The 19,957-nt window shown below is 48.4% G+C and overlaps 3 protein-coding genes across 4 annotated transcripts in view; 2 read left to right on the forward strand and 1 right to left on the reverse strand.

Moving 5' to 3' along the window:
* Positions 1–577: 577 nt before the first annotated feature.
* Positions 578–9,228, forward strand: LOC1277153 (acetyl-coenzyme A synthetase). Its single transcript, XM_316594.4, has 7 exons — positions 578–1,703; positions 5,712–5,907; positions 6,000–6,233; positions 6,317–6,780; positions 6,865–7,033; positions 7,096–7,285; positions 7,362–9,228. Exons 1-7 carry the CDS (start codon positions 1,390–1,392, stop codon positions 7,802–7,804), a joined length of 2,010 nt encoding a protein of 669 aa, XP_316594.2. The 5' UTR covers positions 578–1,389; the 3' UTR covers positions 7,805–9,228.
* Positions 9,229–11,017: 1,789 nt separating this feature from the next.
* Positions 11,018–12,613, forward strand: LOC1277154 (inositol monophosphatase 1). The gene is made up of 4 exons (XM_316595.5): positions 11,018–11,468; positions 11,542–11,675; positions 11,751–12,116; positions 12,197–12,613. Exons 1-4 carry the CDS (start codon positions 11,406–11,408, stop codon positions 12,456–12,458), a joined length of 825 nt encoding a protein of 274 aa, XP_316595.4. The 5' UTR covers positions 11,018–11,405; the 3' UTR covers positions 12,459–12,613.
* Positions 12,614–12,649: 36 nt separating this feature from the next.
* The window catches only part of LOC1277155 (ecdysone-induced protein 78C), a 33,124-nt gene continuing 25,816 nt past the window's right edge, over positions 12,650–19,957 (reverse strand). For both annotated transcript variants that reach the window (XM_061643475.1, XM_061643474.1), the window contains 3 exons: positions 16,969–17,429; positions 16,638–16,901; positions 12,650–15,091 (listed from right to left, as the gene is read on the reverse strand). In XM_061643475.1, coding sequence (XP_061499459.1) covers positions 14,711–15,091; positions 16,638–16,901; positions 16,969–17,429 — 1,106 coding nt within the window. In that variant the 3' untranslated portion in view covers positions 12,650–14,710. The remainder of the gene's footprint in view (positions 15,092–16,637; positions 16,902–16,968; positions 17,430–19,957) is intronic.

A 19,957-nucleotide genomic window follows, 5' to 3' on the forward strand; every position in this document is an offset into this window, starting at 1 on the left:
ATTGTGTTATCTGTACGATTGCTTCTGCAGAAAGTGAGGCAAAAACACACACTCGTCGCCCTCAAAAACATTCGATTGCGATAGATGGCCACCAACGAAACTGATTAATCGCCTGGTTGGAAAACAACGCGCAATAATGCCATTGGTATTACGCATGCCCTTTTCGCATTTTACAACATGTACCTGTTGCATCGTTAGAAATGCGTTTCCTTTTGTTATCCAAAACAAGAGTGAGAGAGAGAGTGAATAAAGGAAAGCACGTGCGAGAAGGAAAAAGCATCGATCAACAACATCATCCGACAGCTTGCTTCTTCTGTCAAAATATCGTTTCGTTAGAAATTAGCAGGAACAGCCGTACACACACGCACACGCGCGGCCACACAATTGACAACGCGGTAGCGGCAGCGTGTGCTAAACGATAAACAAAACACACCACATTCGAGTGGGAGAGTGAAAGAGATGGGGCGCACCATCGTCGCGAGAGCACCAACCTCGATAGAGCGCATGCGAAAGAGCGAGAGAGTGAGCGCGGCGATTCTCGCGAGAACGCACGCAATCGCGAGTCGCGCGATGTGCCGCCTGTGCTGTGTGGCTGTGTGCAAGTGTATGCGTTACCGTGTGCGAATTCCCTGTATAACGCTCTCGGTGCGCGGCATGGTAACGCTCATTCATTCCAAGCCGCTCGAACCGTTCGTTTCGTGGAAGTCGCCCGCCGGAAATCGTGTGGTGTGTACCAGTGTGCGCGCGCGTGTGTGTGTGTGGTGCGATTGTTCCTTCCTTTGTACAGGCTAAGGGGAGGCAAAGTACCAGTGATAAACCAGTGGAAAAGGGATCCCCTCTCCCTATCTCGCTCTTTGGGTGAAAATCGTTCGCACACATTTTCGTGAGAGCGAGGGAATAGTGAAAAACGGGGAAACAAAACTCGCCAAAAATTGACCCCCCCCCCCCCAAACCTAACCCATCCTCATCCAAGTGCCCAGTGACAGAAATCATATGCGCGCTGTCTGAGACCGAATAACACTGCGCTCCTGTGTTGTACACCCCCATCCCCTCCGGTCCAACTGCCAACCACGGCCTACTACTCTTCGGTGCTTCGGAGTGTGAGTGTGTGAGTGGAAAAGTGGAAAATTCTCTCTCCGTGTGGAACGAATTTTTGCAACAACGCTGACGAACGGTTCAGCAGTAGCAGCTAGTCGTTTGGTTCGGTTAGTGAAAGGAAACCCAGCAAACACGCGCGTGACGTCGTGTGAACGGTCGTGTCCCGTGTCCGTTCATTGCTGTGTGGATAAAAAAGAAAAGAAACCGTTAAAAAAACAGACCCATCAGAGTGGATTTTAGTGGAGCATTCCATAGTGTGAAACCCAGTGCAACAAAAACAAAGCCGCCACCATGCCGTCGGAGCCGGAGAAGATTTTCAACCCCCATCCGGATGTCGCCAGCAAGGCGTACATCAACAGCATGCAGCAGTACCGCGAGTTTTACCAGCAGTCGCTCGAGAATCCGGGCCAGTTCTGGGCCAATGTGGCCAAGCAGTTCCACTGGGAGACGCCGTACGATCCGAAGAACTTCTTCTCGTACAACTTCGACATCTCGAAGGGTCCCATCTACGTAAAGTGGATGGAGGGTGCCTCGACCAACATTTGCTACAACTTGCTGGATCGCAACGTGAAGAACGGGCTCGGCGATACCGTCGCTTACTACTGGTAAGGAAGTAGGCTCCGCCTTGGGAAGCTATCCTCGTGACGTTATGTAACCTTTGGTGTAATCCTGCAGCCAGATGAGAGGGGGTGAGAGGGCGCGGAGTTTACATGCAGTTTTGACGAGTGAGATGCAACGCTGCTCCAGAAAACAGCAACGAACGAATGAGATGGCAATAGATAAAGGAATGGGGACAATGGGAGAGAGGTGCTTTGTTAGGGAGTCCTTCCAATCCCTCCCTCCAATCGCAGTGTACGCAAAGGATGTGCGCAGAGGGTGTTATGGAGCAGGAGCGCGAGAATGTTGTGGGCACACAACACACTCGAATCGAAGAAGAAGGTCACCAGCACGTGGGACAAGGGAGAAAGAATCGAAGGTCGGAACTAGGTGGACTGGGTGGAAGCAAAAACCGCAGGAAAAGAACGAGGCGCCCCTACGGTGCAGGACGAAAGAGAGCAACACCTGCAGCAGTACGCAGGGGGGGACTTACGTCAATTTGATTCATCGATTTTTTCATACCATTTGCCGTATCTCTGTGTGTGTTTCTCTACTTTGCGTAGGCTCTTTTGGGGGGATTTTTTCGTGGAATTACGAATTACGTATTAGCACGTTTGTTTGACCCATTCTAGGTGCAACCGACCGACCTGGTCGTACTCTGGATCGTCCCAAGAAGCTCTAGATATTGACGTAGAATTTTGGGGAGATGTCTTCGATGCACGTCTTTGCACCCGCTCCGGACACAGCACTTCTCCAAAGTGGTCGCCGGTGAAGTTATCGAACCGAGTGCCGCTCAGTATCGAGGCGCGGTTTGACCGCACGGGTCCACGGGAACGATGAATAATGGAAGGAACGGCGAGTGTTAATTCAGGTCGATTTAATTCGCTTCTCCTCCACACCGCGAGGTTAAGCGTGTGAGCTCTGGTCCTGTGGTGTGTTCTGCCTGTGTAATAGAGCCCAGGCCCCACAGTTTAAAACCCCGAACGGTAGTCGTTTGAACTGCTGCGCACCACCTGCAGGAGAGCGATGGGGAGGAGGAAGCAAAAGTTCAAGTCAAAAACACCTCCTCCAAACGTGCCGGGAAAAGTGTACTTGTTCAGGTACTACCACTTCCACTACTACTATTACTACTGTCACTATATCAGCATACAAGCAAGATAGGTGGTGGTGGTGATGTGTGGTGGTAGTAATGGCATGAACTGTGTGCTCCACATCCAATCCAAATGTAGGTTTGAAAGCTTCCGGACATTCTAGAAGCAAGGTTCCCCCCCACTGCTGCGTGTTGTAGTACTTCACAATTCTTGTCCAAAATCTCCGCCCGACCTCAATGACTCGAGTAGGGAACGAGGTAAAAATAGTGCCCCAGTACCTATCCAGACACGGGGCTAGAATATTGAAGGACAAGCGGATTTAAAAATAGCACCTTTACCAGTGTTTTACATTTCGCAGAATGTTTTTAACAGAACTTTCAGCTCGTTGAGGGCTTAACCGGTCGAATTGCATCTTTCAGAAGAAAAAATCGACAACATCTGGCAAGAACAATCGCCCCGGGAGACGACCTCGAAACACTCGAGGCAACGCAATGCATTAGCCATTCGGCACGATTCTTAGCTGCATTGCATCCGGTTGCAGCTGCATTCTAGTGATGGAAGAAGGGGGAAAAAAAGAAACAAACATGTTGAACACAGTTGAGAGCCATTCAGTGACCATCGAAAAAACACGATCGGAAGGGAGAGGTTGCCTACTAGCCTACAAGATACAATCAACAGGTGAAGGGAACGAACATTGAACATAGAACCTGCCCCACTTGTCCCTCGTGATCTATGGACACGCACTGAAATCCAAATCTCTCTTCCGTTCCCATTCCTCGCTGTCTGTTCAGTCATTCCACTTTATCAAGAACGCCACAAAAAGAGTGTCTGCTCCCAATGCGCACGTCCGCACGCTGTCTACTCCCGCTGCTGCTGCCAGAGCTGATTGTCAAAGTAAATGATACCATCCAAAGGCTCGACATCGATCGATTGAAGTCAGCCACAGCCTCATCCATTACCCATGAGGCAGGGAAAGGCGGGCTCAATTTGTTAGCATGCCCGATTATGAGCCGACTGTCGCTGACGTTGAGTGACGACGGCCACGACGGCGTTCGAGTGTGCGGTTTGAAGATTTTATGAGCTATTGACGCGCGTACAGTCCGTGGACCATCCGGGAAGCATGTCATATCCAGCGAGTTACGTAAAGCTTCAAATTTTGCAACGCTAAGATCTGAAGGAAAAAAAACGAACCACCCGTCAACATTCGTAGTGGGTTTGGCCGTTTTTGCGTCATCCGTAGTGTGAGCTTTACTATTTGTTGATCGTGTGGAGTTAATTGAATGCTTCACGCTTGAATGCTTGCCAAGCTTTCAGCATCTTCACTGACGGTGTGTAGGTTATAGGGGAGTTTTTTCTTAGCTTCTTCTAATTTCAAAGCGTGCAAAAAGAATTCTCTAAGATACAAGGTCATACTGCAAAGTGCGCGTCACAGGGACAAACGAAGGAGAGCACGCGCGCGCCTGTAACGCCATCGGCAAAACATCAAGCAGCAGCAGCAACGTTTGGGGCCGACAGCCTTCTCTTCTCTTTTTCTCCCAGCAAGAGCAAAAGCACGCGAACAGCGAATCAAGCACGTGACAAAGGGAAAATGTTAGAAGAATGATAATGCGCCCAAGTGCCCACTCAGGCATGTCCAAATCAAGTGCATGCCCTTACTTCCGTAATGCAAGTACACGAGTGGTTTCTGGGCTACCACCACCCGCCGCTGTTTGTTGACTGCCTTCTAACAAAACGCCCCATTTTGGATGGTTCTGTTTTGTAAGTAAGATGTTGCGAGGATATTAGATTTTTGCATCATGGAAGCTCATTAAAGAACCACGTACTATTGAGGTATTGTTAAGCGAAGGGGTTTGTTAGTATGAACAATTCATCACTTCCAGACACGTTTTTTTGTGCTGTAAAGCGCAGATGTTGTGATTTATTTAATAGCGCTTGTCGGTGGATGTAATCGAACGGACCAAAGCCCGCCTAGCATGCACACCGTGAATGTGTTGGGCTTACGTGATTGTGGCCAATTTGTGCGATTTCCCCCGTCCGCCGTGAGCACAATCCAAAAAAAAAAGCAAAAAGCGCGTTATCTGTCCATTATCTATTAATTGTTAAATCATACGACATGCAGTTCGGGAAGTAGCGAGCGCCTACTTTTTTTTGGTTTGCTCATACACTGTTACCAATTGCCTTCTCGCCGTCAACCTTGGCTGACCTGAGATTACACCCGTAATAGGGAGTGGACGATGACGAGGAGCAGCGGCACAATCAAAACGCTAGTGAGGTAGCTTTGACTTTCTTTTATGACCTCCAATAAACGCATGATCACGTTTGTTTGAAAGTTAGAGCCGTGTCTAGGAAAGAGGGAGTTTTGCAATGATTAGACATAACAGTACGTTTGCTGCGTTTCTTTTAAATCAAATTGCTCCAACTACGTTCAATGTACGATTCCCAAGTGCGACGCATGGGCCCATTTGGGCAAAAGGTGTCGTTGACGTCAAACAGCGCGCCGTTCACGCCGTTCTTGTTTTGCATAAATGACCTAGGTAAGGCAGCAGGCAGAACCTAACAGAACCACTTCACCTTACGGGAGGCGAAGCTAAACAAACGTCGAGGAAACAGTACGATTGACGATTGACGCCACTGTTCGCTTGTCAAACAGAGTGAATGTCCGATCCAGCCAACGTTCACTGGCGGGAAGGTCGACGGGACATGGAACCGGCCTCAAAAGCGGGAGAATGATCATTCCTGATCAGCTGGAGTGACCTCTCCGGTGCAGTGAGGGAGTTCCCCTCCTCAACGACATCGTGACCAGTCGGAACCGGAACGAACCTTTCTCATCATACCACATGATCTGCACCAGCTGTTCTGCATATACGTCTCTTTTAACTCTCTCACTCTTTCTCTCTCTCTATCTCTCTCTCTCCATCTTCTTAGGGAAGGCAATCATCCCGATGACTACAGCCGGCTAACGTACAGGAAGCTGCTCGAGGAGGTATGCCGGTTCGCGAACGTGCTAAAGAGCCACGGCGTTCAGAAGGGTGACCGGGTGTCGATCTACATGCCCATGACCATGGAGCTGCCGGTTGCAATGCTGGCCTGTGCACGCATCGGTGCCGTTCACTCGATTGTGGTAAGAAAGGGAAACTAAACCAAACCAAAGCAAAGCAAACTTGAACTACAATCTGTTCCAATTTCCCTTTCCAAATTTGCCGCAAATCGCAGTTTGCCGGTTTCTCGTCCGATTCGCTCGCCGAGCGCATGCACGACTGCCAGGCGAAGGTGCTGATCACGGCCGACGGTGCCTGGCGGGGCGAGAAGATCCTGCACCTGAAGGACATCTGTGATACCGCGATGGACAAGGCGGAAGAGCTCGGCCACCACGTGCAGACGTGCATTGTCGTGTCGCACATTAACCGGGTCACGCCGGGCAAGGAGGACTGGGACGGTTCGTTTGATGTAAGTTTTTTGAGCGTGTGCCTATGCCAGCTCTCTGTAGCAGACAGTATTAAATAACTCAACTGTTTTGTGTGCCGTTGTAGACCCCATGGAGAGATGGACGCGACTTTTGGTGGCACCAGGAGATGGAGGACGCCGAACCGGCCTGCTACCCGGAGTGGATGTCGGCCGAGGACCCACTGTTTATGCTGTACACTAGCGGCTCGACCGGCAAACCGAAGGGTGTGCTGCATACGACCGCCGGCTACCTGCTATACGCGGCCACGACCTTCAAGATCGTGTTCGACTACAAGCCGAACGATATCTACTGGTGCACGGCCGACATCGGTTGGATTACGGGCCACACGTACGTGCTGTACGGTCCGCTCGCTAACGGTGCCACCTCGGTCATGTTCGAGGGCACACCGTTCTTCCCGGACACGGACCGGTACTGGGAGATCATCGACAAGTACAAGGTGTCGCAGTTTTATACCGCACCGACCGCGATCCGGTCGCTGATGAAGTTTGGCGACGAGCCGGTGCTGAAGCATGATCTATCGAGTCTTAGGTAAAACAAATTGGGATTTTGATGACTCAAAATGATCGGTAGATGGTAGTACAAAAATGGCTCTGTTTGCTTTCCTTAATGCAGAGTTCTTGGAAGTGTCGGTGAGCCGATCAATCCGGAAGCGTGGCTTTGGTACTATCGCGTGATCGGCAAGGAGCGCTGTTCGATCGTGGACACCTTCTGGCAGACGGAGACGGGCGGACACGTGATTACACCCCTGCCGGGCGCTACACCGATGAAGCCTGGCTCTGCAGTACGTATGAGGTTTCGGTAGGGTTGGAAACGGTGAAGATAACACTCTGAATCACATTGCAGTCATTCCCGTTCTTTGGCGTGAAACCGACGCTGCTGGACGAAAGCGGTACGGAAATTACGGGCGAAGGTGAAGGCTATCTCGTCTTTTCCCAGCCCTGGCCGGGTATGATGCGCACGCTGTTCAACAACCATCCGCGCTACGAATCGACGTACTTTTCCAAGTTCAATGGATACTACTGTACGGGTGATGGTGAGTTTTGGAGCATTTTCTTAGGCCCGTAAAACACGTAATTAATTAAATCTTTTCTTCCTCTCTTGGCGTAAAGGCGCACGTCGCGATGCGGACGGCTACTTCTGGGTGACGGGGCGCGTCGACGACATGCTGAACGTGTCGGGCCATCTGATGTCCACGTCGGAGGTCGAGTCGGTGCTGACCGAGCATCCGCGCGTCTCGGAAGCGGCCGTCGTATCCCGACCTCACCCGGTCAAGGGCGAATGTTTGTACTGCTTCATCACGCCCAACCAGAACGAAGCGTTCGACAAAACGCTCATCAGCGAGCTGAAGGTGCTGGTGCGGGAGCGCATCGGTCCGTTCGCGCAGCCGGACGTGATCCAGCATGCGCCCGGGCTGCCGAAAACGCGCTCCGGCAAGATTATGCGACGAGTGCTGCGCAAGGTGGCCGTCAACGATCGGGATGTGGGCGATACGTCCACGCTGGCGGACGAGGCCATCATCGAGCAGCTGTTTGCGAACCGGCCGGCCCACTAAAGCCCACAAATCGCAGCCGTACCCCCTGTTTAGCCAGTTTAAGTAGTGCCGGGGTTGTCGTTCCGATCACAATCGCGACAGAGCTTAGCAAAGTGTGTGCGAGTGCGATTAGGGAAGAGGAACGGTTTTCAAAACGATGGTGTTGTGGGGGTATCTCATTGGGCGAAAAAATAGCTTTTTTCTCGCTTTCGGGCCTTTGTCTCTTGTTTTACCTGTTCGTCCCGCGCGCATACACATCCACTAATAGGCGCGTAAAAGAGAGGGGTGTACAACCCGGTTAAATGCACCCGGTATACAATCGAAAAAAAAAAAACACAATCTAATGCTGGACATCGGGGAACAAAATGTGAATGGGCCGCAGAGGGTCAACAACAGAGGCATTATATGCTTAGCGAGTTGCAGGTTGACGCCCAGGACGGCCGCCAGTGACCCAGGACCTAAGGCGCGCCGGCTCAGTCATCATTGTTAGCGCATCATCAGGCAGCTCGAATCGGCATAACACGCTGGAAGAATCGCCTAGTTGTATGGATAGGTTGTTAAGCTGATTTGGACAGTGAAAAACTCACACACCTACAGATAAGATTTAAGTAGCTGTTATTGCCATTCTTAACCCAGTTTAAGGCTTAATTTGTTTAGTATTAAATGTTGCTACTAGGGACGGCGGTACGGAGCAGTGGGTTGTGAGCTCATTTTGGCAAAGGCTGCCTTCCCCGCTTATCGTTTGTTACGCAATCTCAGAAATCGCTTGAAAAAAAAAGAAGATGCAACGTAAAATAAGTTTGCTTCAAATTTAAAGTCAGGAAAAAAGGCAAAAAAAGCAAAAAACACTAATGCATTAAAAGCACTATTTAACAATGAACGAGAAAAGAGAATCTGAATGAAAAAAAGAAACAGGTGTTATCAGAAGATAAACACATAAAGGTTAGGGAGTAAGGGTTGTTAGGGATGTCGCTGAGCGATGAACACGTGTTGGTGGACGCAGCTAAAGAAAGGTGGACCTACCGTAAGTAGGTCAACTAGTTGGGGGATTAGAATGCGAAGCATTAATCTGATGTAGGGAAGAAGTCAACGAAATTACACATGCACATACCTAACAGAGTCACAATCATACACATACAAAGGTAGACAAATAGCTTCAAACCCTTTCCCTTCAGACTCACAGAGCGCACAGAGCGTTATCATTAGATGGTAGCAGTTTCTCTGTTTCACTTTCCCAGTTTCTCTGTGGGTGTGCGTGTGTGTGGGTCTGTGGTTAGCGATTAGCGCACACGGCAAACCCCGCTTAGGAGAAGAAAAAACACCATGGGGATATTGAGTTACTCATTTTTATTTCCATTTTACTGCTGCTAGTTTGCGTTTATTTCCCCCGTTTTTATTTATAAGTTTTATCACAAATAAACACTCACAACGCTTGTCTACTAGAAGGCACGCTATTACCCGCTAACACTTTGCATACCGAAACCATCCATCCATCCACCCGGTGAACATCACATCTTACACATCCGTTACCACGTCCCCCAAAACGCACCACACGATGATGAGTCCTTTGAGCGGTTAGAGAAGATGCAAGAAAGGTGTTCCAAAGGGTCAAAGACTGGCCTCTGAAACCAGCAAAAAAAAGAAGTAAAATCAACACATATCATTTTCCTCCTCCAATGCGGGAAGCTTTCCCTGTTTGGTGGAGGAAAACTAAAAAACAACCATTTGAAGTATGTAATCGTAATCTATATGCTCTTACCCACTCATTATACAATGTATTAGAAGTTTATCAACTGTTAAAAACTGTGTAGCGACTACTTGTTCTCCGGAAAGGGCAGCTTACGGGACGCGCCCTATTATCCGTTGTTTTGACTTTTGTGGGGATAAAAACTTACGGTTTCTTCTCGACCCGGTCGCCATCGAATTGGTGAGGAGGGATTGTCCCTTTTCGAGAGCCAATTCATATCATCGCCCAAAAAAAAAAAAAAAAACACACACAAAACGATACATATCATGTAGCGTGCCTACACCATCAAACCGATCCTTTAGAGGGAGAGAAAGCGTGGCCACTGCTTGCCAGCTCAAATCTCGTCCCTTTTTTTTTGGCGGTAACCATTTTTAATCGTGTATACTTTTGATAGTGGCGCAATACGACAAGAGCGCCACTGTTGGGTTTGGGCGGGGAGTAATTGTGAAACATTGTAACGTGCCGATCGTAGGCATTTAAGGACATTTGCTGCAGTGTGTTGTTCGTACTCGTGAGTTTGTACAACTTGCAGAAAGTAGTGCTCATTCCAGATAAAACTAGACAAGAAAACAAAAAACAAAAATACCACAAATAATTGAAAGAAACTAAACCAAAAAAATATCAACTCACTGTACTGATGGACGGAAAACTCGATACTGGAATAAATATACTTATATATACGGCATATCAAAACATATCAATGTTATGCAAAAACAAATATAAAAGACAATTGGGTGTAGCTTTTCATGTTTTTTTCGTTTTTATTGGCCTGCTTTTAGATGAAATTTTGAAAGTTAGTTAAATAGTTGTTGTAATTTAAATGGCTTGATAAGTAGTGTCTGTCGATGTTAACCAAACCGCAATGTGATACCAAAACCAACAACTCCTTATCTATTTTTGTTTGTCAACGATGGTTTGTATGCGCTATCGCTAAAATGCAACCAGCACTGTACCACATGGTTATACTCATGCAGTGGTTTTATTAGTGCATTATTTGTTACACAAGCTAAAGTCCCACAAAACCGCTTATTTTGAATTAATTTGCTATGAACCGTCTATGTATGGACAAGCTGGCTCCTACAAGAGCGGTTATCGGTTCGATTCTCCCCTCCAGATCGATTGTCCCTTTGAAGAAAAAGTTTGTTTTCTACTAAGGGTAAACTAAAGCATCGAGCGCCTTGAAGAAGTTATATCAAAAAGAAGAATATCAAAAATGTATTTTTTAAACGATTTTTGTGTTTCATATCAGAAAACCATGTTTAAAATTTACACGTTGCATGCATGCATTTGTATAACAGTTTGCACATGGCGCTTTCCGTGCGAATTGCAGGTGTGTCAAACTACTCTCGCCCTTTTAAAAAGTGTCTTAATTGCTATTGTTTCAATGTTTTCTGGCCAGAAACATAAAATTTGCATCATTATTCGAAAATGATAGTATTTCTTAAAATTGATTTTAAATTTTTTCCACAAACTGTATAACAGTCCCAATCGATTCTACACCCCTGGCTGCCAGTTTGCAGTTGTCACTTTGACGTGTTTGTTTACCAACAAACCACACCATTTGTGATAACGGATTAGAAGCAACGTTTGCATACCGAAGCATAGAAAACATAGCGAAAAAAACCAAACCACAAAATAGAGAAAAAGAATAAGTGGAAGAACCGTCCACCCGAACACATTCCGAACCGTCCCGAGCGTGCTCCTACATTACGTCCATTTCTTTCCTGTACTGTTGGCGTGTGGAAATTAGCTCAGTCCGTGTAAAGCTCGCGAAGAGTAAACAATAGGCAGTGGACGAGAGGGACAGACCTTCTTATTGATTGGTGTGTTTTGGTTTGAAAGTCGAAAACATAGAGCTTCCTCCACCTAACCACGATGGCTCTCAACCTGGACGAATGTTACGAGCATGTTCTCGGGCTGGTGGAAACTGCTGGAAGTGTAAGTAGAGTTTCGTTCTGTTGCGATGAAAAGCTAAGGTTTAGCTTAATTGATTTCCCCCCTCCCTGGTTAGCTAATCGCTTCCCGCAACTCCCAGCGGAAGCGCGTGGTCGAAAAATCGAGCAATATTGATCTGCTGACCGAAACGGACCAACAAGTGGAGCGTATGCTGATGGAAGGAATTACGGCCAAATATCCGGACCATAAGTAAGTGGAAGGGGAAAGGGGGAAAATGCTTCCGAGTGTTTTAATTTTGAAATGAACACCGTCCCCTTTTAAAAGGTTTATCGGTGAGGAGGAAACGAGCGAAGGGAAGAAGGCCGAACTGACCGACGCACCGACCTGGATTATCGACCCGGTCGACGGAACGATGAACTTCGTGCACAGCTTCCCGCACTCCTGCATTTCGATCGCACTGCTCGTCGGCAAGGTGACGGAAATTGCCATCATCTACAACCCGATCGTGGGGCAGAAGTTTACCGCACAGCGGGGCAAGGGCGCCTTTCTGAACGGCACCCCGATACGCGTGTCGGGCGAGACGGCGTTCGAGCGTGCCCTCGCGACGACCGAGTTCGGCACGTCCCGGGAGGAGGACAAGACGCGCGTCGTGCTCGAGAACATCGGCAAGCTGGTGCGACAGATTCATGGGTAAGCGGTTGGGTGTGTGTGTGTGTGTGACTGGCGAATGAATTGTAATTTCACTCTTTTTTCACTGTCCCATTCGCCAGACTACGCAGTCTTGGTTCTGCGGCGCTCAACATGGCAATGGTGGCGCTCGGCGGGGCAGACTTTAACTACGAGTTTGGCATTCACGCGTGGGACATTGCGGCCGGGGATTTGCTCGTGCGGGAAGCGGGCGGTGTCTGTCTGGATCCGGCCGGTGGTCCACTGGATCTGATGTCCCGGCGAGTACTGTGCGCTAGCACGCAGGAACTTGCCGATAAGGTGGTGCAGACACTGACGCAGTACTATCCCGAGCCGAGGGATTAATGCAGTAGGAGCAGATTTTCCTCCACGAATCGAATGCCATGTTTACTGGTTACTGTACTTACCGGTGGCAACACTATCGAAGCCAACTAGATGTGCAATATCGTTACCCAAGCGAACCACGTGTTTGCTGTTAAATAAATGTCGTTGCTAAAGAGGCCAAATGTTTCTTCTACCTGCGGATATGAACCTGCTTGTAGTAACTCTAAAACATGTCCACTTTATTCATCGTTTACTTCTTAAGTAGCAGCATCTTTTATGCGTATGGGTTTCATCTCTTTTTTCTCCATCTTTTCTTTATTTTTCCCTAAACGCTTACCTCCAACGAATGGCCGTTTTGTTTTGTCTTTTTTTTAATCTTAACTTTCCAGGTTCCTTTTTTGAAAATAATATTCTGCACTGAAAAGATGCACAAATCGTTTGATTTGATTTGCAAAACTAAAACACGAATGACACACGTTTGCGCACGGAGAGAGAATAAACTTAACAAAACACAACGATTCACGAAATCTATCCAAAAGGAAGGAAAACGAGAAAGCCTAAAAGTGTCCACTCCTTTCGCTAATCCTTTTCCATTTCCATTTTCTACCTTAAGAGATGCGAGATTAATATAAGGAATAAACGGGGGAAAGGGGTTCATAAATTCGGCTAAACAGCATTTCAACTAACGCTAATCATAAAAAAGGCAACAATATGCGTAACAAAATATGTATACGTTGTATAGATGTATACGTTATCTTCACATTACTTTTTAAGTTTCAAATATAGCTAAATCGGTAGTCTCTCACATTGTCTATCGTCGTCATCCCACAGGGAGAGTCTTGTCTCTGCTGGACTGCTACTACCACTTCACTGTGCAGTTTAAAAGTGTTGTTTCCTTTTCCTTACGGCCCAGTAGATTAATCGATAAATAGAGTACGAATGCCATGTGGTGTGTGGTTTTTACTGTATTTCTTGTTCAGCAAACGCCTGTTTAAAATGATTCACACACACACACGCACATAGTGTAACGCGCGCGCGCGCTTGTATAGGATTTTAGAGCAAAAAATAACTCTTTCTCTCTGATTTCACTAACATATCGTTATTGTGTTAACAACCCATTATTATATCGCAGAAAAAGCCGGGCAAATCGCGTCACCCCGTCAGTGGTAGAATCGAACTCATTTCGGCGATGATGGCGATGGACGAATCGAAGGGATTGATTGATTGCCGTAGAGTGCCGTCAGCGAAAAGTGGGGGATAGATGTTCCTCTTAATGTATCTACCGAGATGTACTAGTAGTAGTAGTAGTATAAGGGATATAGTCACGGGACATCTCGCTTAAAATTAGTATCGGGGTTTTTTAAATTACAGCACCAGTATTTTTTTGTTTTACTTAACCATTAAAAAGTCTCAATTTGTTCTACTAATAACAGGCAACCTCCTCTGGAGATCTCCAGAGGTTGAAGGGAATGTTGTGATGATGATTGTTGTTTAGCTATACTTTCTTTCTCTCTCTCTCTCTCTCTCTCTCTCTCTCTATCGTTTTAACCCTCCCTTCTCAGCCCTGTACTTGTAAAATATGATACGCTACATTCGCTAGTGCTACGTGTCTAGTAACTTGTTCTGCCTATTGCTACTATGATATTGCTCGAGTACATCTTGCCAGCTTCGCGGTCAATGGGGTAAAAACAACCGGAAACAGGTGGTAGATAGCACACATCGAGAGAGAGAGAGAGATTCACTTCAAGGGAGTGTTAGGGGAGAGCACACAAACGAATAGAACTACATCTAATGGCCACTGTACTGTTCTTTCCCTTCCCTATTTGTCGGTCTGTAACCTGTACCACCCGTTTAGCTTAAAATTCCTATCATGCTTTCATGTAACATCATCGTACACCGACAAACCGAACATTGTCTGCGGTTGCACTGGCTTTGCGCTTATCAGACCGCACCGACTACTGCTCTCTGCGCCTTATTGCTTTATCTGCCATCGCTGCGGGGCCCTCTAATCTAACACAGGTCTTATCTGGTCGTACGAACTGGTCGGGAAAAATGGGGGGTATAGTAGTGTAGCGGGGATGAACAATTCACATCAATATGCATGATATGTGTTTCAATAGTGTGTTTATGCATCTGGTAATATCGCTTGCCTATATATGCTGATGTGTGTAACGGATGTCACTGGTTCTCATCATGGTATTGCCTCTTTGCGGCCTTACGAGATTTATAGGGGCCTTTTTTCACGGCATTGTTTCTCCTCATTTCATTCGCCACTATTGCAAGTCTTCCTCACACTTGGGCACGTCGAATATTTCCGCAAACAGGGGCGGCAGCCGGATCGTGCTCCAGTTCGTCCGGAACCACTCCAGATGGGCGGAGTGCTTTTCGCCCAGCATGCGCAGCTCGTGGACGCGCGCCTCTAGTGCGGGCATAATCTGCAGCGCCCCCATGCCGTTGTTTGCCCGTGATCGGGTGATTTGTACTCGCAGCGCTTCCGCGATGCATTCGCGCGTCTTCAGGATCAGCTTCGTCTCGACGAGGCCGGGCCGGTCGGATAGCAGGATGAGGGCCGAGTACAGGCCGATCTCGGTGTCGCTCAGGCAGCAGCTGTTTAGCCCGCTGGTAAAGTTAAACAGTGCGTTGGCATACTCGGGCTAAAACAAATGGAAATATTATTAATTAAAAATGGTTATTCTCTCTCCGTCTTTTATAGTGATTTGCTCTCTGGAGCGCACCCACGACTCCGATCCCACACCGACTACTGTTAGACCGATTTCGGCTCCGGCAAAATGGAACCACTAGATCCGCCCGGAGTCGGAGTCGCCCGTAGTCGTCCGGAGTCATCCGGAGTCTTCCGGAGTCGTCTAGAGTCGTCCGGAGTCGTTCGGAGTCGTCCGGAGTCGTTCGGAGTCGTCCGAAGTCATCCGAAGTTGTCCGGAGTCGTCTGGAGTCGGTTAGAGTCGTTCAAAGTCATCCGGAGTCCGAGTCGTTCAGAGTCGTCCGGAGTCGTTCGGAGTCGTCCGGAGTCGTTCAGAGTCGTCCGAAGTCGTTCGGAGTCGGCCGGAGTCGTCCGGAGTCGGTTAGAGTCGTTCGAAGTCATCCGGAGTCAGAGTCGTTCAGAGTCGTCCGGAGTCGTTCGGAGTCGTCCGGAGTCGTTCGGAGTCGTCCGGAGTCGTCCGAAGTCGTTTTAAGTCATCCGAAGTTGTCCGGAGTCGTCCGAAGTCGGTTGGAGTCGTTCGGAGTCATCCGGAGTCAGAGTCGTTCGGAGTCGTCCGGAGTCGTTCGGAGTCGTCCGGAGTCGTTCGGAGTCGTGCGAAGTCATCCGAAGTTGTCCGGAGTCGTCCGGAGTCGGTTAGAGTCGTTCAAAGTCATCCGGAGTCCGAGTCGTTCAGAGTCGTCCGGAGTCGTTCGGAGTCGTCCGGAGTCGTTCAGAGTCGTCCGAAGTCGTTCGGAGTCGGCCGGAGTCGTCCGGAGTCGGTTAGAGTCGTTCGAAGTCATCCGGAGTCAGAGTCGTTCAGAGTCGTCCGGAGTCGTTCGGAGTCGTCCGGAGTCGTTCGGAGTCGTCCGGAGTCGTCCGAAGTCGTTTTAAGTCATCCGAAGTTGTCCGGAGTCGTCCGAAGTCGGTTGGAGTCGTTCGGAGTCATCCGGAGTCAGAGTCGTTCGGAGTCGTCCGGAGTCGTTCGGAGTCGTGCGAAGTCATCCGAAGTTGTCCGGAGTCGTCCGGAGTCGGTTAGAGTCGTTCGAAGTCATCCGGAGTCCGAGTCGTTCAGAGTCGTCCGGAGTCGTTCAGAGTCGTCCGAAGTCGTTCGGAGTCGGCCGGAGTCGATCGGAGTCCGAGTCATTCGGAGAAGTCTAGAGTCGATCGGAGTCTACCAGAATCGGAATCGGTCGGAGTCAACAGGAGCCGTGTGCTTTAATCCGACTCCGGACGACTTCGACTCCAACCGATTTCGGACTCGGACGTCTTGAACGACTCCGAACAAGTCCGATCGACTCCGGAAGATACCGGACGTCTCCGACTCCGGACGATACCGGACGTCTCCGACTCTGAATGACTCCGGGCGACTCCAGACGACTCCGGACGACTCTGACTCCGGATAATGCAGAGCAGACCTGCAGAGTCGATTACGAATTTATCGGAGTCGGATCGGAGTCGACTCCGGATTTTTACTTTACTAGTTGTTTAAGCCACCGACTTACATCGTAGATTACTTCCAGCTGCTGGCGGGTGATGTACACACCGTCGTCGAACGTGATCGTACTGTCGTTGGTGGCGCGTGCCACGTGCGTTAGCCACACCTCGAAGAACCCTAGCTTAATCAGAATCAGCTGATCGTCCTGCAGAAACTCTCCGAACCCGGGGACACGCTTCGCAAACTCCACAATCCTCTGGACGGCCGGTGTCATGCGCATCGCGTACTGCTGCCAGAGCCAGATCCGCTGATCCTCGAGCGATTCCAGGGGCTGCAGAAGCGAAACAAAAAACGTTTATAGTACACTATTTACAACCACCAAACTCTCTTTCCCTTACGTTGTGCTTCTCGCTGTAGTTGAGCAGCGACACTCGGCTCTGCTCCTTCACCTGCTCGCTCGTGTAGGTACAGTGGCCCCGGTGGGCCTGCGCAATGCACTGGATGATATCGTACACGGACAGCTCCGGCGGCGTAAATGTCAGCGAGTCGGGCAGGATCGTCCCGGTGGACGTGCTGATCTCGGCACAGCTGTTCGCGGCCATGCTGGCGTTCGATGATGGCGGGCCGTTGCTGTGGCCGATGGTGGCGCTAGTGTTATTGCCCGCGTTGTTGCCGCTGCCGAGCGTGCTGGTAGTGGTAGTGGGCATGGTACCGTTCGCACTGTGACCCGTTCCGAGCGATCCGTTGCCGTGCTGCGGACCGGTGGCGGGTGTCGTCGAGTTGACGCAGATGCTCATGTTCTCCTCGCTGCAGCTGCCCGCCTCGCGTGACTTTTTCGGCACGCGGCCATACCGCACGGCTGTGGGTGGAGGAAGAGGAGCAATTGCTTTCGAATTAGAATATTGCATTAACACTTTTGGTAAGACTGAGTGGGTGTTAGTGGCGAGTCCTGAAGCTAGATTTTTTTTTCCATTCGAAGCCCGCTTGCAAAATTGGAAATAGTAATCGGCTTCATTTGCTACTTTTACTCCCCAACCCATACAACATACATCGCAAACAGAAAGTGCGACCAATAATTGTATAGCACCTACACTCTAAAACGAATCGATTATGTGCCGCGAATGGCAGAGGAGCCCTCAAGAAGTGCGGAAGAAAATGGTAAATAAATCGAAACAAAATGCCAATAGTAAAAGGACAACGGGGGGGGGAGGGGGGGTGGTGGAAAAGAAAGGGCGCCAAACAAACTGATGATGGCGGTATGATGCAAATTTTTACTTCCGCAACTCTCTTGCGGCACGACGCCACACGACAGATTTGGTTCGGTGTTTGAACTTTTCCTTTCGCAGGGGTGGGGGAGGCGGAACAACCCCGTCCCAGTGCACACATGCACAGGAGGGTGGGCGGACGGGTGCATTTGCAAAGAGAAAGGGAGCTTTGGTTTAAAGGGCACTGCAACAGTGCGCGTTCGTCGTCGCCGTCTAATGGTGCACTGTTTGCGCTAAATATGGCGATGGCGCGCTCGCCCGGAAAGGTGTGCCATACACATACTATTGAGTCATCCGCGTGGAAATGAAGCAGTTTTGGGAGCAGACTGTTTTACTTTTTTTTAGGATTTGAAGACAGCATGCGAAAGGTTAGTATGTAAATTGTTAAGATGGCAAATCATTGTTTATACATTTTTGGATGTTTTATTTAGCGCTTTGGTTATATATTGTAAGACCAACTTCCCAAGGCAATAAAAGGAATTGCCAAAAATAGAAACATACTAATACTCTATAGAGTTTAATATTTTTTTGAAATATACTTTTTTTTTTATTTGAGAGCTTTATATGTTTACCTGACACGCTTAGAGCCGTGTGAGTAAAAACAATGCACAAGCAAACTCAATACACTCTGAATTAAAAATACTTATTTACATCAATATTTAACACTGTTCTTTTAAAACAATGTCCTTTTTACTAGAGAATTACTTAAACAAATGGCAAAAAGTTATGTGACCATCTTCAATATGATTCTGGATAGTTTTTAATTTATATTGAACATTTGCTGCTTCAGTAGCCATTGCTCCTGATAGTTCAGTCAATAGGTGTCTCCCTTGGTAACTTGTCCGTCGTGGGTTCAATCCTCGAATTAATCGAGTTTTTTCTCGTTCCCAAATTATACAATTTGTAATGCTATCGCTTTTTTTCTATCAGTAATGTTGCTAATTTTCTTACTGTCTGAAAATCTGAACCCTTTGTGCTTTCCCTAGCACTGCATGTGTGTGCTTTTGTTAGCCAAGGGGACATTTATTTTTATTTTATTTGAGTGCACATACGAAATAAGTTTTAAAAACTTTTTATTCTATTTCAAGTGTTGCTGTATGTACGCCCGTTACAATAGTAGTATTTACGTTACATATGCTTGCAAAAAAAGACACCCTCCTCACCTATACTTTATGCTTTCTGACCCGATAATGGTGATTATTAAACGAACTTTGTATATGATAAATGTTTCTAAATTATAGCCCATATTCAAACGCACAAAAGGTGCAAAAACACAAAGTAAGAAACATTCAACTTTACATACACACACACGCCCCGTTTTTGCAACTGACCCCATGCACGATAGTTCAACAGTGCAGCGCACCCCTGTCTCTTCCGCGGTGAAGCGTGTAGCAAAGAAAGGCGAAAGAAAGAAATGTGTCACGATATCAACGCGACCGTGTGCGGGAGTAGGCGGGGGGAGGGGGAGGAAGCACAGAGTTCAAAGAACTCTCTACTAGCGCCACAGTTTTCCGCAACAACAACAATAACAAAAACAAACCTGGGAATGGCCGCCGGCGGGATCATAAATTGCGGAAAGAAATTGCAACAGTGCCGGGGTGGTGGTACGTGCCCCCATCGGGGTACGCCAACCCACACCGGGACATGCACACACACACACAGAGGAAAGCAGCACCACGGCGTGTAAGCATGCATTACTTCACCGGTACGGCACACACACCCGCTCGCATTACACACCGCGGTAGAGCCAGTTCGCACCCACTCACCCGCAAAGGGTAAGCATAACAACAACCGCGCGCGTGCAGCTTTGTGAAGCGTTATGAAAATTATGCTACGATAAGCGCCATCTCCCCCGCTACCCTTCCGTCTTCTATCGCGCGGCAAACCGCTAAACTATGCGGACGGTGTGCGGGCATGATATGACTGCTGCACGCGGTTAGTTTCCTACTTCCTGGGTGCACACTCTTTCGGCGTCTTTAAATCGGGGTTGACTAATGGTCCGGGTGACACGCAAGCCGTGTTAATATATCGCTAACACGGTGCTGCTGCACACAACAACCCCCTCTCCCGGGGAAAAGGGTGGAAAGCTTTTTTGTTGCAATTTTGGTGTACATTTCACTCG

Source organism: Anopheles gambiae, chromosome 2, assembly GCF_943734735.2.
Source record: "Anopheles gambiae chromosome 2, idAnoGambNW_F1_1, whole genome shotgun sequence".
In the NCBI taxonomy this organism is placed as follows: Eukaryota; Metazoa; Arthropoda; class Insecta; order Diptera; family Culicidae; genus Anopheles; species Anopheles gambiae.